This window comes from Panonychus citri, unplaced genomic scaffold, assembly GCF_014898815.1.
Source record: "Panonychus citri isolate SS breed McGregor unplaced genomic scaffold, ASM1489881v1 Contig00113, whole genome shotgun sequence".
Lineage (NCBI taxonomy): Eukaryota > Metazoa > Arthropoda > Arachnida > Trombidiformes > Tetranychidae > Panonychus > Panonychus citri.
The window spans coordinates 317,392-343,832 of NW_026515518.1; the positions used below are offsets into that span (position 1 = coordinate 317,392).

Here is a 26,441-nt window from a genome sequence, read left to right on the forward strand (position 1 = left end):
TCTATTGGAATTGAATCGAAAATCTGTTGACTGAAGCGCTTCTTTTAAAAATACTTTTAATTTGATTAAATTGTTGATGGAAAATTACAAAGGAAATGAAACATCTTTAATCGAACCACTTTTAACGAGACTTGCGATTTCCTTTAGGATTCGTTTACCTTCATCTCGAGTTTCAGAATATTGTTGACACTGTTGAGCAGCATTATGAGCCATTTTGAAATCTTTTTTCGATAGATAATAATTTGCTAAGAATTTGTAAGCATTTGGAAGATCAGGATTACCCTCTGGATTTGGCATGTTGGCGGTTTGAGCGATGAAATCACTGTAAGCGGCGGCCGCTTTATCCTTTTCACTGAGTTTCTCATAAAGAGCTGCAAGTTTAACTAAGGCGATTCCTCCCGCTTTCCAATAACATTTAATTGCTTCTGAATGTCTTTCCAATTTTTCCAAAGTTTCTCCCATTGCTATGAGCATACGAGAATCATCTGGTCGTAATGAGCGAGCAATCGAATAATAATAGAGACAATAAGCTGGCATTTTAAGAATTTCGTAAGTTTGACCAAGTCCATACCAAGCTCGATAATCTTTCTTGTTACATTCGATTGCTGATCGATAAGACATTATGGCTCCTCCTGTATTCTTAATTTCCATATACTCATGGCCCATTAATGTCCAGGCTGAGATGTGACGAGGATTCAATTGTAAGGCACGAGAAAAATAAACGGCCGCTTTATTATGTTGTCCACGAAGACTGAAAAAGTTGGCGATACAAAAACAAGTTTCCACTCTGAATGGATCGATGTTATTAGCAGCCTGAGCTAATGAACTGAGCTTTGGTCTGAGGTCTTTAACGTAAAGCAAATTACTGTAAATATCCCAAGCATCAAGTCGATATGGATCAGATTCTCTTATGGCATCGAAAAGATCAATAGCTTGATCAACATTTCTCAAGTTGTGCTTAGCATTAGCCATTTGACTTCTTATATAACTCGATCCTTTAAAAGTCTCCAGAAGAGAAGAGTAGAGATCAATAGCTTCCTCGTTTAATTGTAATTCCAAGTAAACGGCTCCGAGGAAAAACTTTTTAAACCAGTGGGTTGGAATATCGAGTCGCTCTAATTTCGATTTATCATCAATGATCACTGCTAATTGTTGCCAAGAAGCCCAGTTCAAGGGCTCGAAGTGAACACTACGAGCTAGAGCTTCAATCGCATCTTTAGTTAGATCAAGTTTGAGAAGTGTAATTCCATAAACGTAAAGTAAATATCCATCCGTCAGTTGCCCATTGATAAGACTATTATTTAGCTCGGATCTAATTTCACTGTAAAGCTGTCACATGAACAAAAGACTCAATTAATTGATGATTTATAAAAGACTCAGATGAAAATAAACTTACCGACGTAATGTTATCATGAGGAGCGCTGGTTGCATGTGGATTAGTGTCAACCATCATATCCAAACGCTTCTTTTCAGCGGCCATGTAACGGGAATAATAGTGTAAAAATCTTCCTTCCCGAGATGTTGAATTACGACAAAAGAAAGCACATCTATCAAATTCACCTAAATCAAAACAATCTTTCGCCATAACATAATCAGAATGAGATAAAACTTCATTGTTGAAACACAGATCATTTGATGAGATCGGAGATGACAAAGAATTCACCAACTCTGAAGCCCATTTAGCACTTTGATTAAGACCACGAAGTTTACTTTGAAATCGAGATTGAATAAGATCAACCCGGTAACTTGCTTCATCCATAATTAAAAGTAAACAAATAAACTAATTGAACATAAAAATTGAAAAATTGCTCAACTTTTTCAAAAACGATCATTGGTTCAACCGATTTGGTTCAAAAACATTTGAGATTTTCAAATGCCATCTAATGGAATCGAGTCGAAACATCGTAATCGAAGCTCTTTTTTTAAATTTTCTTTAATTGTTTAGATTTTTTTTCGCTCAATTATTATCAAATTTGATTCAAAGTTACAATTTATTAGAATTCAAAGACTTTGAAAAAAACTTTCGGGTTCATCATCACCCTCTTGAAATGAGAACTACGATCCATTGGGTACATCGATGCTCGCAAACATTTAACGCTCATTTTTTACCAAAAAATTAAAGAAAATCAATGAGAATGTACTTGTCATTATTTTCTGTATATTCGAGGGTTATTAGTTATAAGGTGAGACCAATAATCGATTAGAACTGAATCGAACTTGTTTGCTTTCGAACCTTCAAAACCCTTTCGATCCAAGATCTCGGTGTCCTTCACTTCGTCTTCATCCCCTTGCGATACTGATGTCGCTGAGCATCATCATCTTATCTCCCATCATACTTAACCAAATCAACTAATCAGATTACAATTGGGTGTTAAACTAAATCCTTGATTATCCCTCTAAGATTTGGTTCAGTTCAATTCAATCAGAATTTTCTTTAATTCTTAAATGATAAACGAGGTGGCGCTTCTCATCTGCATGTGAATTTGATTTGAAAGGTTTTTGCTTAATCATCTTGTTGTTTTTTCCCAATTTAATATTTTGGTTAATTGTTTTTCTGTCAGTTAATTTTTTTTACCACTAATTGTCACTTAATTATCACCTGTTACTCGACAATGACCTCTGCATTGTTACCAGAAATTCCGGCTCCTGGATTTTCATTTGGAAATTTTGAAAGGTTTGTAAAGTCTTTTGATTTGTCTGGTCAGTTTTTTGTATCCATTGACTTAACCTTTTCTTATGGTTTTTTTTTATTTTGTTCACTTAAATTAATTATATTCGTTTCAGGAATGAGCATCTTGTAGAGAAAGGTTTTAAACCACCCAGAACATTTTCAACTGGTACAACAATTTGTGGTGCCATTTTCGATGGTGGAGTAGTTTTCGGAGCTGATACAAGAGCTACTGGTGGTTCCATTGTTGCTGACAAAAAGGCTGATAAAATTCATAGACTCGCTTCTAATCTGGTTTTTTGTGGAGCCGGAACTTCAGGTGATCTTTCTGCTTTAGAAAATATGATTAAAGGTCACATTGAACTGCATAGATTAAATTCTGGAAAAGAAGTTCCTATTTGTGTAGCTACCACAAAAATTTCTCAACATCTTTTCCGGTATGTATAAGTTTCATTTCTTTTTGTTGAAACATGAGAATGATATTTATTTCTCTTTTTATTTTATTTCTGTTGAAATTCTGATTTTTTTTTCAGATACCAAGGTCATCTTGGATGTGCTTTAGTTCTTGGTGGAGTGGACAAATTTGGTTCCCACTTGTGTCACATTTATCCTCATGGATCTATCACCAAGCTAATGTTTGCCTCTATGGGGTCTGGATCTTTAGCTGCAATGTCGCACCTTGAATTAAATTATCGACAAAAAATGCCACTCGAAGAAGCTAAACTTTTGGTACGAAATGCTATTCTTGCTGGTATCGAAAATGATCTTGCCTCTGGTAACTCTATTGATATTTGTATTGTTACTAAAGGTAAAATTGAGCATATTCGTGGCTATGATATTCCGAAATCGGCAATTGCTGCTAAAAAACAAGGTGTTTATAGATTTGCTATCGGAACTACTCCTCTTCTTGAAAGTAATGTTAAATATGAAGAAGAAGAGACCATTGAAAGACAATTAGATCCAGATCGATTCATGGAAACTTAAAATCTCTTGGATTGGATTAATAAAAGACTTGATTCAATTAGATTTTACACTTTGATAAATACAATTTTATTCAATCAAGTTTCAACTAAAACAAATTATTTTGTCTAATGGTAATTAATTGTTGCCTTTCTCAAATTCTTTTGGGTTGATTCCTTTGGCCGGTTTCAATTGTTTAAAAGAATCATCAACAATTCCCATTTTTTCCAACCTATCAACTCGCCTTTGATGATAAATGTAATTCTTAAAATCATCTCTAAGCATTGTTGAAAGATTTTTAAAATGTTCTTCTTTCTTTTGTTGAGATTTCTTTCTTGCAATCGCAGGGGCATCAAAATAATCTCGAGCTCGATCACTGAACTCGGAATAAGAAAAACCCGAAGTCCATAAAGTTAATTTTCCCAAACCAGCGATAGGTATTCCCGCTAATCCAGATAAAATAGAACCAGCAAACATGGCCTTAGGTCCTCGATGAAAAAAATAGAAAGCACCGGAAATGGAAGAAGCGAAAATTAAATCACTAAATCTAACATCGTTGTGATAAACAGCTAATGTACAGGCTGATGCAGTAAATAAGGTCACTAGTAGACTAGCCCTCCAAGCCATGCGAATACCATTTCGTCCACAACTAACGACAGTACAATCGAGTAGTTTCCTGGCATAAGCAGATTTACCCTGAAATTGCATTTCATTGAAACGAACTTTAAAATCTGTTGAGAGAGAGAGCGAGAGAAAAAAAAGTAAAAAAGAATAGAATAAATATTTACATGTATCGATTAAAAGCTAATAGTATTCGGTCATTTTCTAACCATCGTAAATAGGTTTTACTCCTACGGTTGATCCGATGATTGCACCAGTGGCCAGAGAATAGTACCAACTTTTGAAGATAATTCCCGCTTCGGCACTATGATCTCCGTTGATGATTTCGGAATATAACCTTTTAACACGAAATAAACCATCGGGATCTAGAAAAGAAGGGAACATTTTTAAATTGGCGATATTCTGAATGGTACAACACTCATGAAGGAAGTTGGTTCATAGATGAGATCACTTTCATTCGATTAAAATTTAAAATTAACTTTAGAAATGTGATTAATTGTAACAATAACAATGAAAAGCATTTAAAAATTTTAAATTTCCAAATGTTGATCACAACATTTGCTAATCAACACTCGATTTGAGTGACATCTATTATCTGTTAATTGAAATAATTCTTTTCGTTTTTTTTGGTTAACATCTACCTTCTTAACTCTGTGATTAATTAATTTAATTACAACTAATTAAGAGAAAAGCAGTCAATATGCATCAGTTTAATTTCAAGTACAACTTTTTCCTGTGCATCGAGTGATATATATAACAATTTACATCAAAATGTCTCCCTTATCACCTAACCCAAAATGTGAAAAGTGATCGTAAAAGAAAAAAAAATTAAAATTTTAACATATAAAATATATGCTTTCGAAAATTGGACATCACTTCAAGGACCCGGCAAATCTATGAAAGAACACAAAAAAAGGAAACAAACAAACAAAAGGATTGTCACCATTAGATGCATCCAACAAAATGAAGGACAAGCCAAGCCAATGAAGACACCGAATTATTCAATCACTGATTTAAATGAACCTTCTTACACCTAATAAAAATTCATGAGATACTAAAAGAAAAACAGATGAAAACTAACACGAAACTTGTAAACTGAACGTCTAGTTCGGTACCATGTACATGGTTAAATGCCTAATGCATTTGTCAATTACGACGATAATAAAATTTCGCAATTAAATCAGATTTTATATTTTTGTTTCTCAATTCAATAGTTGAGAGATTAGTTAACACCAGAGATTTGATTTTAGATGAATTTGATTTTTAATTGTTCAGTAAGACTCAACGACTGTTCTTCAGCTCAACTTTCACACTTTCAGCTGACATCTTGACTCGATTCTACTTGGTGAAGATTGAATCGAGTTTTTCTATCAATAGATTTAACTGATTTTCTGATTAACATTTTATTCATTTTTTTCGTAATTTACTTGCAATTATTAAGTTTTAATTGATTCTTTTTAGAAAAAGTGATCAACTATTGATCTTCATCAAATCTATCAAATGATATTCGGATCGATTAATAAATCGAGAAAAAAATGAAACAAACAAAGAAAAAGAAAGAAAAAAGATCGATCATTAAAACGATTAATCGTTTTTTGAAAAGATCCAAATGATCGATTGAAAATCGCATCATTTCTTCTGAAGTTGTTTCAATTCTGTTTCAGTTGTTAGTTTGGTTTTAGAATATTTTATGTGTCTATTTGGTTTTTTTTTTCTATTTTAATTTTTTTATTTTCTATCATTCGGAATAATTAATTATGGAGAAACTTCGAATTGGTTTAGATGTCGATATTCAACGTACAAATGGTCGAATTCATTCTGCTGTTATAAGTAATGTTGATTATGTGAATAGGAGTGTTACAGTTGAATGGTCGGAATCGGAAGAAATTAAAGGAAAAGAGATTGATTTTGAATCTGTTTACTTACTTAACCCTAATCTTTGTGATGAATCTTCAAATCAGAGTAAAACTGTTGCTCCAAGAAGGGTAGGTATCCTATTCCCATCAACGCTGAATAAGGTATTTCCTTTTTGTTTTATTCTTTTCTGTTTTCTCTCCGATCATTACATGTTCTTGTCAAATTTGTTTCCTTACACTTTTCCAAAATCTCACCTTTGGGTGTGTGTGTCCGTCTTTCCATCTTGTTTTTTTTCTTAAATTTTCTTCTATTAACTAACTCTATACTAACAATAACATTCTCTCTTGTTATCTTCATACTTGCTTACCAATGATAAGTATAATAGTGAAGAGGTATAGTTAATGTTTCTTTGTAAGAAAATCTTGTTTTCATTTATGAATATCTAATTATGTATTCTCTTTGTTTTGTTTTATGGTTTTTTCCCCTCAAATGTGTTGAATGTTTTTAGGTTCTACCACCTCGACCATCAGTTGCTGCTCTTAATTCAACTAAAGGATCGCTTAGAATGAGACAACAACAATCACGTCAAACAATCAGCAATGGCAATGGAATGAGTATACCGGAAGCCTTGCCGACAGTTCTAACATCAGCTCCTTGTGGTTTAATCAACCAGTCGACACTTAATCAAACTATAGCCCAAAAATCTGCGATAGGTATTCCAGTTGGAGCTAAAGATGCGCAGTCAAGGCGACGATCAAATGTAGTGAAAGAGGTTGACAGAATTAAGAAACAACGAGAAGAAAGGAGAAACCGTCAAGCAGAACAGAAACAAGAGAAACAAGATTTAATGTCAGCTGTTGATCAAGGGAATCCAAATTGGGAATTTTTAGGAATGATTCGTGAATATCGATCACAAATTGAATATAAACCATTAAGTATGGGAGATCCGGTTGCATATCAACAAATTTGTGTCGCTGTAAGAAAAAGGCCAATGAATAAGAAAGAAGTTGGAAAGAAAGATATCGATGTGATAACTGTGCCCTCAAAAGATTTAATTGTTGTTCATGAGCCTAAACATAAAGTTGATTTAACACGTTACTTGGAGAATCATATGTTTAGATTTGATTATGCATTTGATGAAACCGCTGATAATGAGCTGATTTATAGATATACCGCCAAGCCTCTTGTACAGACAATATTTGAAGGCGGAATGGCTACTTGTTTCGCCTATGGTCAAACTGGAAGTGGTAAAACTCATACAATGGGAGGTGATTTCAATGGTAAATCTCAAGACTCATCCCGAGGTATTTACTATTTGGCAGCACGAGATGTATTTAAACTTGTTAAATCTCCTAAATATCGGAATGAAGATTTTGTAGTCTATGCTAGTTTCTTTGAAATTTACAGTGGAAAGGTGAGTTTTCATCAGTTTCATTCTCCCTCTCACTTTCATCCTTCTTTATTGTATATTTGTTACATTAATTACTTTTGTTAATTGTTGTTATTGTTTAGGTTTTTGATCTTCTAAATAACAAAGCAAAGCTGAGAGTGTTGGAAGATGCCAAAAATCAGGTTCAAGTTGTTGGTCTACAAGAGAGATCAGTGGAAACTGTTGATGATGTTTTGAAATTGATTCAAATGGGAAATAATATTCGTACTTCGGGTGTTACATCGGCCAATAATCATTCCTCTCGATCTCATGCAGTTTTCCAGATAATATTGAAACGAAAAAATAACAATCGACTTCGAGGTAAATTCTCACTAATTGATTTAGCTGGAAATGAGAGAGGAGCAGATACATCATCAGCTAATCGACAAACTCGTATGGAAGGAGCAGAAATTAATAAATCACTTTTAGCATTAAAAGAATGTATCAGAGCTCTTGGCAGAAAAGGAGCTCATTTACCTTTTCGAGCAAGTAAATTGACACAAGTACTTCGAGACTCATTTATTGGTGAAAATTCAAGAACTTGTATGGTAAGTTACCTTTAATCAACAATTCCATTCATCCAAAATCTACCAATCTATTTCAAATACTTAAATCTATCATGAACCAATATCGATAGATTAGTTTTCTTTAATAGAATTTGCAATTAAGTCCTTGATTATATTTCATTCCGATGGGTTGCGTTTTTCGAAAACAATTGTTTCTCCTTATTCTCAGTAATTCATTTTCCTCATTAATTGTCTCTCTGTTTATCATTACGACGATTATTAGTTTCCTCAAGTTTTACGTGAAGATAATATTTTATATCGTTAATATGTTATTATGTTATCGATTTCCCATAAGTCGTTACACAATTAATGTTTACCTTATTCATCATAATAACAATTGACTATTTTGTTTGTCTCATCTTGTCTTTAATCTAATAATTAGATTTCCATGATTTCACCTGGTATGCAATCGTGTGAGCATTCATTGAATACCCTTCGATATGCTGACAGAGTAAAAGAGCTTGGAGCTGATAATCCCGGACCGAGAAATATTGAATATGAAGATGATGACATGTTAACCAAGAATGGTGATGATTTAGCATTACTACACAATTCAAATGTAAGAATTAATCATTTCTAAAAAAAGTATCATATTCAACTAATTGAATTTTTATTATCTTTTTCTACTCCAATTCTTACTTGATGGTTAATGGATTAATCATGTTGACAGGCTGATGATTTACCAGATGATTTATATAATTTCCATGAAACTTTATCCCACCTTCAAGAGATGGAAGATGAAATACTCGATATTCACAAGACATTTGTTGAGGTAAAGTTAATTATTTCATTTTCAATCAATTTTATCCAATTAAATCTCCAATCATCAAGTTGATATGTTGATTGTCTCATCATCTTTTTTTCCCATCTACTCAATTACTATTGTCATTAATCAACAATTCCAATTGACATTACTGTTTACCACGCTTCTTGTTTTTGTTGTTTGTTTGTACAAACATTGAATGAGATTTTGTTTGAAAAAAAAACGTAAGCAATTAAAGTCTTGAACGTGTTTAAGTTACATTATTACATCAACACGGTTAAGCTAAATTGCTCTTGAGTTGTTGCCTTTTTTTATCTGTTAATCTTAATTTCTGTCTCCCCTTTCATTGACATACAGACAAATATACATTTAATCCCCTTCAGCAAGATGAATACAATTTCATGTTAATCTTTATATTCAGTAATTTCTTATTGATGCTTTTGAAAGCTTTAATCCAACCGTTTTCATCCCTCAAGGATAATCTCCTAAAGTAAAGGCTCCTCTCTGTGTGTGTGTGTGTGATTATTATTGATTAAATTGTTGTCATCAACAAACTCTAACTGATTGATGGGATGACAATCAAATCTATTTCCATTAACCATTCTCACCTTGTTCCATTTTTAAATAATCTTTTTGTTCATTTCAGACTTTACCCCAATGGACATCATCTCATGCTCAACTTTTAAAAATGACCGCTGAAGTTGATTACGATGTTGATTCTTATGTTGCCCAATTAGAGGATTCGTTGGAAGATCATATTGAAGTTTTAACACGATTTAAGGAAAGGGTGGGCAATTTTAGAGGACAATTGGCCGAGGAAGAGTTAATGAGCAAACGGATAATCAAATAAATGGTAATTCAATTCTGATCACTTTTTGTTTTCTTCAGATTCATTTTCATACTTACCTTTTTTTTTATTTCTCCTTTTCTCTCCTTATTTGTTCATCTTATTGTAAATTGCAATTCATCCTTTTTTTTACGGTTCGTAATAATCTTCCATCCTCCTCCTCCTTCATCATCCTCTCCGCCTCTCACCTAAAATCATTATCATCCATGATTGATTTTCTAATCTCTCTCAATTCTTTTCTTATTTTTTTAACCTTTTCTCTCTTAATTTTCAGCTCTAACTCAACTCTTCCTCCAAACCTCCAACATTGATTGTCATTTAATGTACATTATATATGAAAGATTAATCAACATCATCAAAGGATAATATTCAAAGTTATGTAAGGAAACACTCAAAGACTATTAACAATATCAATCAAATTGGAAAATGGAAATTGATTAATCAAACAATTGGCACTTTAGTAAACAATTAAGTGACCTCGAGGATCAGGCAAAAAAAGATTAACCAACAACAAAAAAACTGCTCATTTGACACTTAATTGAGCAATTTAGTGATGATATTTTAATCATTTTACTCTCTTTTGGGATTAATAATCATTATCCTTTTCTCATCGTAATCACCATTCACATTCACCAACAAAACTCAATAGGCACACCTAAAAATCAACAACAATTACAAAGTTATTGGATTTAATCAACAACAACCAATCTCTTTCATGTTTACGAAATTTCAACAACAACAACAACAACAACTAAAAAAGGATAATCAATTCAATTACCTTTCAAGCCCTTTTCAAATTGCATTCATCATCACCATGATCAAGGAAAATTATTATATTTATAATACCAAGCGAGATACTAATCAAGCAAACAATCAAATATAACAGAGTGAAAATGTTAATACTTTGTTAAAAGTTCAACTCATCCCAAAGTATCACGAGAATCTCAAGAAAACGCAAATCAGCTGATAACTTGACCAGTCCACCACCCAAACAAAAAGGATAACACAAACCACACACACTCATCATCATCATCATCATCATCATCATCGTCATTTTATTTATACACTAAAATTATAAAGGAAACAAAAATTATCTGCAAATGCTATATATTTAATATATATTATATATTGGATGGTATAAAAAAAAGAGAACAAAAAAAAAGCGTAATAATTATAATCAAGTTAACGTTGTCTGGGCATCGTTACGATAATAATATAACTAAAAAAAAGTACTAACGAAATTTAAAGTCGCAGTTAACTAATGAAAACTGCAAAACAAGAAACAAAATCTCACAGTCAAGTTTTGTTAATTGTTGTGATAACTTTTTGATTGCCACTATCAAGCACGAACTGTCAACACCTTTTACCTGATTTATTGTAACGAAGAAAAAAAAAATTCCTCTTTCTTTTTTCTTTCTCTTCTTCCACCTCAATCTTTTACACTACCACCACCCTCCTCCTCCTCTATCATCATGATGATGATGATGATCCTCTCATGTTGCTGATGAAATCAAATGAACCACTAATAACCCATCATCACCTTTTTGTGTCCTTAAACAATTTTCTTAATTTCTTTTTTCTTATACTGACTAATTATGTTCAATAATAAACAAATAAAAACAAGACTTTAAAAAAAAGTAATCAGATTTAATTGTAATTAGAGTTGCTCTTTAACAACTTTAACCTTAATTGTGATGTAAAAACAACAACAACAATTTGTTAATCAGAAAACTACTGATTAATTTTAACTGTTATCTGAATGTTGATCTTTAAATTTGGACAAAGGCGTTAACCACAATCAGGAAATTATATTTAACTGAACACAATCAATAATATTAATTTGATTTTCTAATTGTGGTTGGTTGAGTTGAAACAATTTTCCTAAATGATTAGGTCAAGATTGTGATTAACTAAATCATCTTGCCCTCTCATGATAATCTAAGATGAGGTGACCTAATTGTTGAGAAAAAAAATTAAATCATAATCTTTGATTAATACAATCAGTTGATCAACAACAGGAGATTTTTTTTTGGTTGGAAACTTTTCCACTGATTGAATTGATTCAAATCATGATTACTTATTGTTGGTCCACTTAATTGTTGGATTGATTTTTTTTTACTCATTCAATCCTTTTTATATTAAATAACAATTTAAGATTTAAGTGGTAATTGATACAATTAATGGTAACAATTTGGTCCATCTTTTTGATTAAAAGTAAATTAATTGTTGTAAGCAAAGTGGTTGTTCATGATCATACCAATCAATCAAAAAGTAATAGTTGCAAGTGATTAAAACACAATTAACCCTCAAGGCAAATGTTAAATGATCAACTTGTTGCTTACAATTAACGATTTTCAAGATAAATCAAAGTTCAAACAAAATGAATGAAAATTAATCAACAATAATTAAGTAAATTCTGCTTGATTAAATTGCTTTAAACGAGTTAAAAAAAGAAATTAAATTTTCTCTAATTGATTTGATCAACGATAACAATTAACATCCAACCAACAATTAAGTTAATTAAAAATGTTAATTCATCCAATTGAGTTGGTAAACAATTAACCTTCAATGAGATTGAAAGTGATAAAAGTTTTGATCAATTAATTGTTTACCAACGGTAACAATTAATATTTTTCTTCAATCAACCAAATTGGTTTTAATTATCACTCGGAAGTCAATCAATTAGTAGGTCAATAGGACTTTTTTAAGGTCAATGTCCGTCATTTGGATTATAATATATTCACTGATTATTGTTAATTGTCTTGATTGTTTATGATTTAAGGTTAATAAACGATTAGGTCAAAATCGTAAAGATTAACTTTAAATCAATCGTAACGATATTGTGGTTTAGTTGTTTATGATGAAAGTTAATTTTAATTTTTAATGTCATCAACTGGTAATATCAGACAAATTAATTTACTATTATCATTAAGTTGACATGACATTAAATTGCCTTAGGTTAGATTAGTTATTTAAGTGATTTGTATAAATCGCTTCATATTTTGTTGTTGTTTAATCATAATGGATAATGTTAATGATGATGATTATCCTTAACATTAATATTATTTACCTTTTTTTTAGTTAATTGTTCACTGTTTCAATTTTTTTTTGGTTGATTGTCATGATGATGATTGGTTAATGATTATAACTTAATTCACTTTAATTGAATAAATGTAATCATTTTCATCATTTATATTGACGTTGTCGTTTCTATAATTGTAAGTATTCAATTACTGTTTCATTTGAATTAATCACCTTGATGATATTAGATGATCATGATAGTGGTTGAGAAAACGGTTCAATAGAAACTAATTGTTTGAGTAAAAAAATATTCATCTTTTCACTTGAATATATATAACAAAGTTAATTGAACAATTGGATTGTTAATTGTAGTTGATTGTAACATCGATCACAATTAACAAACATGCAGGATGATCAACTAATTAACTATAATAAACAGGTATTATATTAACAATTATATCATTAAATTGATTATTGTCTTGTTGTTGATTGTTCTGGTTTCATTTTTATTGATCAACCGCCATCATCATAATGTAGTACAAGTTGAACAGTCAAACTCTTTTTAATTGTTGATTAACCACCTTGATTAATAATTTATATCTCTTCCCATAGACATAATCAAGCAATTTAATGAAATTGACATCATAAGTATAAACGTTGACACATTGATATTTATAAGAAAGAATAAAAAATGACACAAAAGAGAAAAACAAAATGGCTACTATCACATTAGAGGAAAACTGGAGACAGAAAAGAATCATAATTGTGATTAACTCTAATTACTTAACCGATTGTTAATCTAATTACAATCAATCGAAAAGTTAATTAAATTAAATTAATAGAAAATTAATTAACACTGACAATTAGAAATAGAAAGTGAAAACATCTGATTGGAAAAGAAAATTTTGTGGGAAAGAAGATCGAAAAAGTCGAAAGGGAAAAGCGACAGAGAGAAAAGAAAGAGAATTTAATTGAAAAGAGAATAGAATAAAATTTTTTCTCTTTTTCATTAATTGTCTTTTCTTTTACACCTTTAATTGTATTGAATTTAATTCTTTTCAATTGATTTGATTATTTTTCTCTGTCATTATTATGGTTCATTTTTAATTTTCGATTGTTGTTTGAACCTTTTATTGGATTTTCTTGGTTCCCTATTTGTTTGTTTCTCTATTGCTTGGTAACCTCGATTTTTGGGTTTTCTTTTTGCTCTATCTTATCCTCGAAGGTATTTGTTTATTTACCTTTTCCCTTGGAATAATTTTCATTTCTTCATTCTTTTTGGTGTTTATCTCAAGGTAAGTTGTTATTCTGATTGTTTGAATTGAATCCATTTTCCAATTTACTGGGTAGACGTTTTTGTTCAATAGTTTAATTCTAATGTTTGGTTTGTATCTTTGTTATTGTGTTACCCTTTTTGTTGTCTCTTAGATGAATATGAACCGAGGACCAGGTACTGTATCTGGTGGGGAAAATGTTGGAGGTCAAGCAAGTTCAAGTGGTCCTCATGGGTCTGTTACATCTCCTGGATTTGCACCACCAAATGCTAATGGTCTTTATGATCACCATTCACTTCAACAAAACAGTCAACCTTTACCTCAGGCTTTACCTCAACAACAACAACAACAACAACAACCACAATCCCTACAAAGTCAACAACCATCTCATCTACAATCTCATGATTATCGGAATGATATAAGTTCTAGTGAATTACCTTTCATTGGTGACACAACTTCTGCTTTTAGTGCAACTCCATCTACTCCACGATACGAAATATTTGCCAATTTTACTTCGCCATCAGTTAGCACCATGAAGTACAAGTAAGTTAATTCAACCTCGGTGGTTTCGATCAAATAAATTCGGGATTACTTAGAAAACCAATTTAAGATTAAGAAAAGATTACCATGTCATCTCTTAGAAGATAATCTGCTTTTTGAATTTCGATTTTTTGTTCAGGTGATCTTTTAAATGACTTTCAATTCGAATTATCTTTTAATTAATTTTGTCTAACTCTTAGGAATTTAGGTAAAAGCGGTTTACAAATTCCCGTTGTTGGATTCGGTCTTTGGAGTGCATTTGGTACTCGTCTAAGTGACCAAGCTGCAGAAGAGTTGATCTCAGTTGCTTATGAGAATGGTGTCAACTATTTCGACACTGGTGATGCTTTTGTTAATGGTCGATGTGAGGTCATGTTAGGAAACATATTGAGAAAACGAGGATGGAAGCGTAACACTTATATGGTATCAACTAAGTTATTCTGGAACAATGGACCTTCATCAACCACTGGTGGTTCAGGACTATCAAGGAAAATGTTAACCGAAGCTTTGGAAGCCTCATTACGAAGATTACAATTACGTTATGTCGATATCGTGATAATTAACAAATTAGATGGAATGTGTCCTATGGAGGAAATTGTTCGAACCATGAGCAATCTAATCGATCGAGGTCTCTGTTTTTATTGGGGAACTTCTAGATGGTCACCGGTCCATATTATGGAAGCTTTTTCAGTTGCTCGACAATTTAATTGTCCACCACCAACTTGTGAACAAATGGAATATCATATGTTTACCCGTGAGAAGATGGAGCTTTACATGCCCGAATTATATCACAAACTTGGTGTTGGTTCGATTATTTGGTCGCCGTTTTCATTGAATAACGATGAAGGCATTTCATTCATTTCGAAAAGATCCCTGAAAACTGATCTTAAAACGAATATTGCTCAAGGAAAATTAACTGAGCTCAATACAATTACCAGTAAACTCTCGTGTGACCTTTCACAATTAGCCACTGGTAAGAAATTTTAAAGTTAACTAAACGTATTATTTGATGGTCTAACCAAATTAACTGATTTTCCTTTTTCTTTTCGTTTTTCAATCTTAGCTTGGTCTTTACGGAATGAAAATGTCAACTGTGTTCTAATTGCACCTCGATCTCTTGACCAACTCTACCTACAACTAAGCACAATTAAATTATCAAACAAACTGACACCAACCATTTTGGAAGAGATGGAAAAAATTCTCGAAAATCGGCCAGTGGCCAGGAAAAAAATTGTGCCGAGTGGTTCACTTAACATTTTGGCAACGAATGCAATCAATTCTAGTCGAAGAGAATCAGCAACTAATTTATGAAACAATTAGATCTTATCAACACAATCCATAAATACATTTTCTTCTCTATCAAAACGATTGATGGACTATCATAAATTAGGAATACATGAAGTAAACCCTCATCATCCATCATTTTGACTTCTAGTCATCAACCTCTCATCAATTTTATCTTTTTGGTCTCATTTATTGTTACCTTTAGTTAATTTATCTTTTTGTTTTGTTTTCATCTTTCCTTAATTTCATTTTTCCTACCAAATTTGTTACAAAATTATTTCTTTTTTTTTGCAATTTGCCAAATATTTCAGTAATTTAACTGTATAAATCTAATTCTTTCCATTTGAAACGTCGATCAGCAATTAACAACCAAGGATTCAAACAGTGAAAACAAAATCTGATTAGAAAGTGACTACAAATACAATAGTGTAACAAGACATTTAAATGGACATCAACCCAATGGAACCAAGAGAATTGACAATTTTACAATAACCAAATCACAACCAAACAATAGATTGAGTAAACTAATTGCTCAAATGTTTAAAGGCTTTTGGAAGTCCAAGAAAAAAAAATAGTCACCCACAAATTTAAGACTAATTTAAATAACATTAAAGCGAATCACAAATCAATCAGATAAATTCAAATAAATCAAAACATTTAATTTAACCTAACCTTTACTCAGAGTATCAAAATGAAAACAATCAAATTAGCGAAATTAAAAAAAACACAAGACACAAAACACGTAAAACAATAAAAAAAATGGAAATTAAATTGTTACAATTTAGATTTTCAATTAACAATTAAATCCACTCGCTGAGTAGCCGGTAAGTTGTTTGAATTGAATTTAAAGTCCACCAGGGTTACCATGGTTACGAAAGTAAAAGAGCCAATCAGGATCGAGCTTGAAGAAGATTTAAAAATTTCTCTTTTTGTTTTGTCAGTTTATTTATTTCATTTGTTGATGCTTGTTCAACTTTCTGTGATTACATTTGTCTTTTTTCATTATTTCTAATAATTAAATCAACAATAATCATTTTCTAATTAAAACGTGCTAATCAAAGAGTCCTAATTCTTAAAGTATAATAATATTCTGATCAATTTTATTGAGCCGCATTTCTTTGTTTCATCTTTAAAGTTTTCCTTAAACTTTCCACATCGCTTTGTGTTAATAGTTTTTATTAATTTTCTTTAAGTTTTTATTTTCTATTCTCCATCTTTTTTTTCTATTTTAAAGAAATACTCATTGGATAATGTCTGATCTTGACTTAACTAAAGACTTAATTCACAATGATTCGAATTTTAGTAAAAACTCACTAGCCGCTCCTTCCTCTTCAAGAGTTACAGGAGTTTCTCGGAAACCAACGATCTCAACCACAAGGTCTGGCAAGTCCACGGCCATTGATACCTTGACGACAAGCTTTAACGGATCACTTCTTAACTCATTTGCCTCTCTAAACATTGGTAATGATTCATTATGTAATAAATCTGTGACCACGTCCATGTCCGCTCCTCCTGCTAAAACTCCGTGTAAAACACCAGGTAAAAAAGGAAATTTGAAACTTGAAAGGACACCCGGATCTGCGATGAAAAACCTTAAGACTCCTAGTAAAAGTCCAAGCAATGGGCCAGATAGGTATATTCCTAATAGAAATGCCATGAATCCTGAAATTAATCATTACCTGGTAAGAAGAATCAACAATTTTCTCTTCAACCTTTTGTCCTCTAATTGACATTTATGATTTTGTCTTTAACTCATTGCTATTCTTTTTCTTTCTCCAATTTTAGTTGACCCATGGAGATAAATCGACTAAAGAAAATGATGGTGAACCCGCTAAAGACACCACATTATCTCAATCTTCCAACCAAAAAGCAATTAGTGACGCGCTTAATTGTGACATAAGTAACCATAGAATCCTCTGTTTTAATGACAAGGCTCCCGTAGCTCCAGAAGGTCATGCGAATAACCTAAAAGTCTTATATAGCTCTTCGAAAGTGTCCAGTTCCTGTAAAAAATCCTCTCGACATATTCCCACCCAACCCGAAAGAATCTTGGATGCTCCTGAAATTAAAAACGATTACTATTTACAACTATTGGACTGGAATAGTAATAATTTATTAGCTGTTGCTTTAGATAAAGATCTTTATCTTTGGAACGCATCAAATGGTACAATTAACCGACTTGTTGAACTACCAGAGGGTGAATATATATCATCAGTCTCATGGTTTGATGGTAGTCATAGTATTGCCGTTGGAACAAGTAACCGTGAAGTTCAACTTTGGGACGCTGAGAAACAGAAACGTCTTCGAGTTATGCCAGGTCACTCTGCCCGTGTTTCAACCTTATCCTGGAATAGTCACATTCTTAGTAGTGGAGCAAGAAGTGGTCAAATTTTCCATCATGATGTTCGTATCGCTAACCATCATATTGGAACTCTTAATGGACACGACCAAGAAGTTTGTGGCCTTAAATGGGCCATTGGTGGTAACTATTTAGCCTCGGGTGGTAATGATAATACAGTTAATATTTGGTCTAAAGATCCTGGTTGTGATCGACCCATTTACACTTTCACTGATCATCAAGCTGCAGTCAAGGTGAGTTGTCATTTAAACTTTAATACGATTTTATTTTTAATCATTTCTTGTTAATTTCTATTCTAGGCCATTGCATGGAATCCATGGAAACCCAATTTGTTGGCTACTGGAGGAGGTACTGCTGATCGACACATACGAATTTGGAATATAAATAATGGAACAAACCTTTACTCTGTTGATACTAAGTCTCAGGTAATTTTCTACTCTAACATGTGAACTTTTCTATTATTAAGACTATGCAAAGTTTTTTCTTCTTCTTCAAATTGGATGAATCTAATTTCTATTTATATTTCTTTTCTATCTTTAGGTTTGCGCTATTCTTTGGTCAAAAGAGTATCAAGAGCTTATTTCGGCTCATGGTTATGCTAATAATGAATTGATCATCTGGAAATATCCTGGAGTCACTAAAATCTCTGAACTTCGAGGTCACACTCAAAGGCTATTAGGACTCTCCATGAGCCCCGATGGATCGACAGTTGTCTCATTGAGCGCTGATGAAACATTGAGGTTCTGGGAATGTTTCCAAACGGACACTGAAAAAAAGAAAAAGGCAGAACTCAGAGCGTACAAGGAGAAACTTGGTAATAATCCATTGAGAGGCAGCATTCGATAATCGTTCGATATGAGTTGCATTAAGTAGTAGTAATTAATTAGTGAGAATTATTCAAAAAGGATGAGAAAAGTTTATGTTCATGATGAGTTTCCATTGATCCATAAGGTGAAAACTTAATCATGAATAGTAAATCTTAATCCTTATTGAATAAATGAACAATAAATTAACAGTAAACCTGATCAACCAAATCATCGCTCAATATAAATCATCATCACTTTACACCTTTTACACTAAATCATCCTTACTTTAAATCAATCATAATCACTTAAAATAATTATTTTTAATAATTGACTGTTAAATTGTTCAATATGATAACTTTACACATGCTCCCTCATCCTCATCCTCATCATCATCTCTCTTGCTCTCCCTCTCTTTATCCTTTTTTCAATCAAACGATTACATTGTAAAACAAAATCTCTTATACAACTTTGATCATCTTTAAAACAATTAAAAAAAACTTGAGACAAATTTTCACTAATCAAAGTGAAAACAGAAAAAAAAACCAAACCAAACCAACAATCAATTGAATCGGATCACACTACAGGTAATCAACAATTTAACCAATAAGGTAAGATTAACTCATCTAACTAAATTGCGATTCTGTGTAATAACTATTGGTGATTATAACAATTACTTGGTTAAATCAAATTGATTACATGATTTAATTACTTATAATTAACTTGGGATCAGGTAAACATGTTGTAAATGAGAAACCAGAGTAAGTTAAATTAAAGAATGAGACAAATCAATTAATGATTATAACCAAATGATCAACAACAATTTAACCAGAATAAACAATTTAACTTCAATCCATATGGTTAAAAACAAAACAAAATCCAAATGAAAAGCAACAAAATTATCAACAACAACAATCAACTAAACTAATATGATATAAATTATTAATGAGAAGAAACAAAAATGAACTGAATCAAGCTGAATATGATTAATATCATGAAATTGTGGGGGAAGTGGTTGATCATATTAAGGTTTCCTTATTGGCTTCACAATTAAATCAACCCAATCCAATATATTGTGTGTCCAACAAGTTACAATGCTTGTTTCCTCCTCCATCTCCCACCACCACACCCCAATTCCCACTCCCACTCCCACTCCCTCCCAGCATGTTATCATATAAAAACACATACTGATATATTGATTTTGTTTGTTACTCAATTAAATCAACAATTTCAACACAAACTCAACAATCAAAGTAACAATTTCACCTTAGCCTTAAATTTATATTTTCCTCTCATGATTTAATTCAATTGATTTGATTTTGTTTCCATTTGGTAAAAATTGTATTCTTATTATTAGTTAATTGCTCAGTTAGTAATTTCTTGAATTTTAATGATCCGATGATATGTGATAATGAGTATGATTAAATTGTTAATTGTTACTTTTCCGACTCCTCATCAAATTGATTGTTTAATTTTTTGGGTTTTTTTTTCTTGATTGATTGATTAGTTAATTTGGTTTTAAATTTATTTATTTACAGGAAATTAACTGATTTTTGGTTATAATACTTTAAAGATTATCCTGTTGGCTTGATACTTGGACAATTAACTTTGATTTTCTTGTTGATTTGTTTAAGAGGAAATAGATTAACAATAAGTTTCAACTAATCAGTTGATTTGATTTTACAATCCAATAAGTTTCAATTTGATGATTACAATTGACTTTGTATTGGTGATCAATGTCAAAATTTATATAAACAACTTGGTGATTAATGGTTAAATCAATTGTTAACAAGATTAATTGTTGATCAAATGATGATTAGTTTAACATACAAAAAGACAATTTGATTAACAATCAATCAATTGTTAATGATTTTAAGTATTACCAACATGAATCAAAGTTAATCATCTCAGGTATTATTATTTTATTCTGGTGTCAGTGTAATAATAATGATGATGATAACATTATTATCATCATGGTTTCATGGTGATAATAATACAAGAATCGTATTCTCAATATCAATTGAAATTTACAATTTGATTGTAATCTAAATCCATGATTACGATTCAATCAAATCACTTGGATGACTGAGTAACTTTGTTTTTTTTTATCTTCACCATGATAATAGTTTGGATTTCATGATGATGAAAAATGATGATTCTCATTGTTGAAAATTTGATCATCTTACTTTTTTCAGTCATTCTGAGTTTTACTCAGAATTTTATTGAACTTTCCTAATCACAGTTGAACATGATTACTTCATGAGATTATCATGAGCTGAACTTATTTGTAACCATTTCGATAATTTCATTTATAACATTGACCTTTTAAAAAACAGACAAAAACCCCAAAATCTAAAGATGACCTCAAGGGGATTAGGATTTGAGTTCAATTCTCTTGAAAAATAAGTTCGAAAAAGAAAAATTAATAGAGAGAAATTTTTCCTCCCTGTCCATCATTTGCTCACTAATATGCACGAGAATGATGAAGAAGATGATGATGATGATGATGACAGAAGAAGAGAAAATGAAAATTTCATGATAACATGAAAGGTTTACCAACAGGGAAGTGAAACTAATAATAACTGAATTGAATGGAAACTAATAATAAACACTGACCTTCATTGGTCAATCCTATTAATTGATAAATTGCTGGTCACTTGTTGACCTTATCAAGTGTCCATCATGAGAAAGCAATTTAAATTGCCAAGGAAAACTTTCCAACAATTTGAAAGCAAGAAAAAAGCTCCAATTAATTTGAACGTGTTTCTGATCATAATAAACACTCAGAACTTTTTTTTCTTCGAGATGAATATTTTATATTCGATTGACAAGTTCATTGTTATCAAATTGTGCGACTCATACAGAATAATATCTGTGGAAAAAGTTTATTACATTTTTAGCACTTAGAACTTTTTTGAATTTTTATTCTTTTGAGATAAAAAAAAAGATAATTTCAAATTCTCTGCTTCTCTTTTCTGAATTTCTCAGAATTAGTCATGATATTTACTCATCATCATTAGCTCATGATGATAATGTCACTTTTATATATTCACTTTAAGTTGTTCCGGTTCTAAACTTATGGTTTCGAGTAATTTTTTTCTCTTTTTTTCGAAGAAGAGAGAGAAAATAAGTTCGAACATTTTGTTCTATTCTCAATAGATTTTCTTCTACTGGTACATTCGAACTGGAAAATTGTTAGTCTTTTGTCTTCTTGTTAGCAACTTGAGACTGGAGCTCAGTTTTTCTTTCATGGATACGATTTGGTAACATAGTTTTCAATTCGATGTAAACAATAAGCTGAACATTTGGTCGAATGCTCGAAAAAGTTCAAGATATAAAAAAGAATAATTAATGATCATAAAGAAGGGAAAAAAATTCTCTACAAACTTAGTTAACTTTTTTTTCGAAAAAAAATTTCATCAGCAGTAATTATGCTTGGAAATAATTTGCTAATTATGAAAAGAAATTAATGTAAATGGTAATGAAATTTATCAAAATTTAATTAATTTGACAATTAATCAATCAATTACTATAATAAGAGTTTATCAAAGAAAAAAAGAAAAGTTTTGAAAATGAAAGATGAAATTGATGAAACGGAAACGGAAATGATGAAGTTGATGCGGAACAAAAAAGGTCGATATTCTTGTGAAATTTATCTTTATTTCTCTCTCTCTCTCTTATATCTTAATCTATTTTTAGTTGATCGACTCTTCCCCTTGTCATCATCTTCCAGTGATTTTAACCTAATTTCATTTCTTAACCAGAATCTCAAAAATTTATCACAAGTTAATAATTATTATCATGACGTAACCTTGAGGGAGTTGATGATAAAATTGGAAATACCTGATTCTCATCACTTAATCTATTCCTATGAGTTTATATCAAACTCACGTGGAAATGGCCTCAAAATTTTTCATCTTCCTTCTTATCATCATCTCAATGTTTTCATTTTCTCTTCCAAATCTCAGTTTCTATCTTCCTATCTCTCCCTTCCCCATCTCTCTCTCTCTCTCTCTCTCTCTCTCTCTCTCTCTCTCTCTCTCTCTCTCTCTCAGTGGTTATCTAATATTCAATCAATAAACTGAATCACCATGATAGTTTATTATTAGTTTCCAATTGAAAAAACCTCAATCTCCTCCAGATGACAACAGTTAGTTGATTGCTTGTTGATCATCATTGATTTAAACTGTATCAATAATAATACACTTTTCTCAACAATTTAACTTTGATTAACAATGATATTGTTAAAAGCTGATTGTTAATCATCAACATGATATGAAAGCTATTAAATACAAAGATGATAATAATTAATCATCACAAAACAATTAGATTAGTCTAAGGGTCTTTACCAATGCAGGTTTATCAATAGTCAAATTGTTGATAATATTATGAAAAAAATGAGGGTTTTATTGGTTAATTGTTACAATTGATTATTCAATCTAATTTTTTTCATTATTATCAATATTATTTAAATGACAATTTGATCACTTTTACCTTGATCACGTTTACCAATCGTGACAATTAACAAATGAATTGAAATAAAACAAAAAAAAAGTTTCAAATCTTAATAAAGTTTTCAATGAAAATCAATAACTTTTGGTGTTTATACAATTAATTGTGGTGATTAAATTTCACCAATTGTAATTATATAATTAATTGTTAATAATTTGTTAATTATATATTGTTGGTGTGATAATTAATGGAGGAAAATCAAATTCCCATGTTATAATTTCCGTGTTCAGATCAAGATCTGAGTTTCCATGTTGATGATCATGATGAGTTAGATTATATTAATAGAAACATTCATTTCCAATTGAAGTTATCATGCTTAACCTGAAACTGACCACAGGTCAATAATTAACCAATTGAAATAGTAATTTTTGTCTTTCTTACTGTTAATCATTCACAAGATGATTAAGGTTGATCAATATCTTTAGTTAAATTAAATTGTGAGCTGATCACTGGTGATGACCAAGATGATAATCATCCTGGTCAGTGAATATCATCTTGCTGGTCATTTATAAGTCATCAGCTGTAACTTATATCCAATCCTAATCACCATTAATTATTCACTCATCATCATATCAATTTCATTATCTAATCCATGATAAACATGATCATCAGAACTTTTTTTGAGTTGGAAAATTTTTTCCCCTCTCTTCCTTCATCTTCTTCCAACTCGATGAAAATGAAACCAATTAATCATTTTAATTGATTATTATTGATCACAACTAATTGTCAATCTTAACAAAGTTAATATAATTATTGACATAATCAGATCAGATTAATTGTCAAGTTAATTTAATTCGTGTTGATGATTGTTAATCCTTATCGCCTTGTTGATGATTGTTTATCAAAATCAAATCCAATTGACCCTGGAACAATCAAATTAATGATTAATAAAATAAATATCATTCTAATCATGATATAGTTAAACCTAAACAATTAGATTACGGTGACAATTTAGATTCCAACATTTTTAATCAGCAAGAGATTTACAATCAACTGATTGTAATAACTACCAAAGTTGATTGGTGATTCGTTTATTTATTTGATATTTTAGGTTAAATTGCAATTGCAATTAATCTAATTTTTTGTTTTATTTTCTTCCAATTGTGACAATTTATTTTAACCAAATAGATTTCAAGCTAAAACCAGAAACGGAAACAGATAATAATGATAACAATTACAATGGAGACACATAAGTTAATAATAATACACTAACCTATTAACGGTATAACCTAATTTGTTGTTAACAATCAAGCAAAAACCAAAATGATAATATTTGTCTTGTTGATATTATTGCTATTATTATCATTATGATTATTATTTGATTGATTATTTTGTTGATTACTGACCAAAGGAAATGGTCAATGGTAATAGTAACAGAAGTGAAAGTTGATTAGTCTCCGGTTGGAGGATTGATGGTTAATGATTGAGTCAAACAAATTGATCAACAATTAATTCCTCAATTAAACCAACAATAAGATGAGTAAAGTTGAATTGTTGTCATGAGAAAAAAAGTTATAATTAATGTTTAGAAATTTATTCATAAAGTTGAATGATAACATTTCGATTTGTGAGAATTTGAATTGAGTTGTTTCAATTTCCATGGTTTAATAGCCTTAAACTCGGAAAGATGATGAATTCATGAGTCATAAGGTATTCAATTTCTGCTGATTGAAAAGTAGAACGAAAAGAAAAAAGTTCATTTTCTCTTTTCCATGAAAAAATCATCAACCACCCACAGAGAATCCCTTTTAGCCAAAGGTTAAAATAATGTCGAGCATCGAGTTGAATTCATCTCGAAAATCATATTTAATGAACAATCCAAAATGCTATTGGTCATCATCATGGAAACGTTTCTTTTTTTTTTGAATATTATTCTCACCAAATGACCAGCTGATTAACACTCGGAATCTTCAGGGAGTGAGAAAAACTCTTATACACAATTCCCAGAATCTTAATAATCATCAACAGTTTACATGAGGTATTTGCCTATTAGATGTTAATATTAACAAGGTAAATCCTGTGATCAACATGATCGCTTTTCTGAGTAAATTTTAGGAAATCGAATCCATGAATGTGATCTTTTCTGTCTTTTTTATGGTCAAACGGAACAACAATTACTTGCACCTTAAGTTGAACAGAGTAATCAAAGCTTTGATTAACCCTCGATGTTTTAATATCCCAGAGCGTGTGGTTGATACAATTAAAAAACTTATACTCATCTGATGCTCTTTGTTTATGATGAGAGTTTTAAAAATTTGAATGATGAATATTTTGAGAAAAACAAAATGAGTTAATAGTAAATGAAATGAAATCTATGGTTAATTTTGGTTAGTGATGATAATGGTGATTATTAATCAGTTATGATATGCTGCTTTTGTTGATTGTTACATTGATTTTCATCTGAATAGCAAGTAAATTATTCAATTGAAATGGAAATTGAAATCAACATCAATGAAGATACATGATAATCTGTTGAAACTTTTTCAATGTCATTCTGTTGATTCCTTTTGTAATGAGTATCAATGGTTAATGATTATGGTGATGATAATCATCATAACCGGAATAACGAGGTAATAGAGTGAATAACAGTGAAGATGAAGATCAAATGACTTTGTAAAGTTATTACAAATAATCTTGACAGGATATCTGGAGTCATAATGATGGTCAGAAATTCAGAGATGATGATTTAAACATGAGAGAGGAAGATAGGATGAGTATACAATGGATGGACTGATTGATGAATGAACTAAGAGAGAGAGAGAGAGAGCATTAAGATCAATAGATGAGGTCAAAATGTAACAATATGTTTCTTGACCACAATATCTTTTTTTTTATTTGGTAATTTTTTCCCTCTCATCTTGATCATGATGACCAGTCAACCAACTGACCAGAAGAAGTTGTTTCATTTTCATCAATCAACTTGTTGAGGTTGAAACG

General features: G+C 31.0%; 6 protein-coding genes across 10 annotated transcripts; 4 read left to right on the top strand and 2 right to left on the bottom strand.

Moving 5' to 3' along the window:
- Positions 1–39: 39 nt before the first annotated feature.
- LOC128390016 (cell division cycle protein 23 homolog) lies at positions 40–1,827 on the bottom strand. The gene is made up of 2 exons (XM_053349682.1): positions 1,397–1,827; positions 40–1,329 (listed from the first exon to the last, which is right to left on the bottom strand). The coding sequence occupies exons 1-2, from the start codon at positions 1,757–1,759 to the stop codon at positions 85–87; spliced, it is 1,608 nt and encodes a 535-aa protein (XP_053205657.1). The 5' UTR covers positions 1,760–1,827; the 3' UTR covers positions 40–84.
- Positions 1,828–2,457: 630 nt separating this feature from the next.
- On the top strand, positions 2,458–3,694 carry LOC128390026 (uncharacterized). Its single transcript, XM_053349699.1, has 3 exons — positions 2,458–2,674; positions 2,785–3,105; positions 3,202–3,694. Exons 1-3 carry the CDS (start codon positions 2,613–2,615, stop codon positions 3,650–3,652), a joined length of 834 nt encoding a protein of 277 aa, XP_053205674.1. The 5' UTR covers positions 2,458–2,612; the 3' UTR covers positions 3,653–3,694.
- Positions 3,695–4,818, bottom strand: LOC128390029 (uncharacterized). Its single transcript, XM_053349700.1, has 2 exons — positions 4,459–4,818; positions 3,695–4,359 (listed from the first exon to the last, which is right to left on the bottom strand). The coding sequence occupies exons 1-2, from the start codon at positions 4,631–4,633 to the stop codon at positions 3,767–3,769; spliced, it is 768 nt and encodes a 255-aa protein (XP_053205675.1). The 5' UTR covers positions 4,634–4,818; the 3' UTR covers positions 3,695–3,766.
- A 1,081-nt stretch (positions 4,819–5,899) lies between these two features.
- Positions 5,900–11,352, top strand: LOC128390009 (kinesin-like protein KIF2A). 5 transcript variants are annotated; one of them, XM_053349668.1, is made up of 8 exons: positions 5,900–6,267; positions 6,484–6,498; positions 6,615–7,520; positions 7,619–8,083; positions 8,484–8,660; positions 8,772–8,873; positions 9,511–9,717; positions 9,986–11,352. In XM_053349668.1, exons 1-7 carry the CDS (start codon positions 6,007–6,009, stop codon positions 9,712–9,714), a joined length of 2,130 nt encoding a protein of 709 aa, XP_053205643.1. In that variant the 5' UTR covers positions 5,900–6,006; the 3' UTR covers positions 9,715–9,717; positions 9,986–11,352. The 5 variants fall into 5 exon arrangements, with proteins under 5 accessions (XP_053205643.1, XP_053205644.1, XP_053205646.1 ...); XM_053349669.1 differs by having other exon boundaries at positions 10,053–11,352; XM_053349671.1 differs by having other exon boundaries at positions 5,900–6,234.
- A 2,357-nt stretch (positions 11,353–13,709) lies between these two features.
- On the top strand, positions 13,710–16,501 carry LOC128390018 (voltage-gated potassium channel subunit beta-2-like). Its single transcript, XM_053349684.1, has 4 exons — positions 13,710–14,027; positions 14,161–14,549; positions 14,747–15,519; positions 15,610–16,501. The coding sequence occupies exons 2-4, from the start codon at positions 14,161–14,163 to the stop codon at positions 15,855–15,857; spliced, it is 1,410 nt and encodes a 469-aa protein (XP_053205659.1). The 5' UTR covers positions 13,710–14,027; the 3' UTR covers positions 15,858–16,501.
- Positions 16,502–16,788: 287 nt separating this feature from the next.
- On the top strand, positions 16,789–19,503 carry LOC128390014 (cell division cycle protein 20 homolog). The gene is made up of 4 exons (XM_053349678.1): positions 16,789–17,512; positions 17,616–18,422; positions 18,489–18,614; positions 18,730–19,503. The coding sequence occupies exons 1-4, from the start codon at positions 17,081–17,083 to the stop codon at positions 19,033–19,035; spliced, it is 1,671 nt and encodes a 556-aa protein (XP_053205653.1). The 5' UTR covers positions 16,789–17,080; the 3' UTR covers positions 19,036–19,503.
- The last annotated feature ends 6,938 nt before the right edge of the window (positions 19,504–26,441 follow it).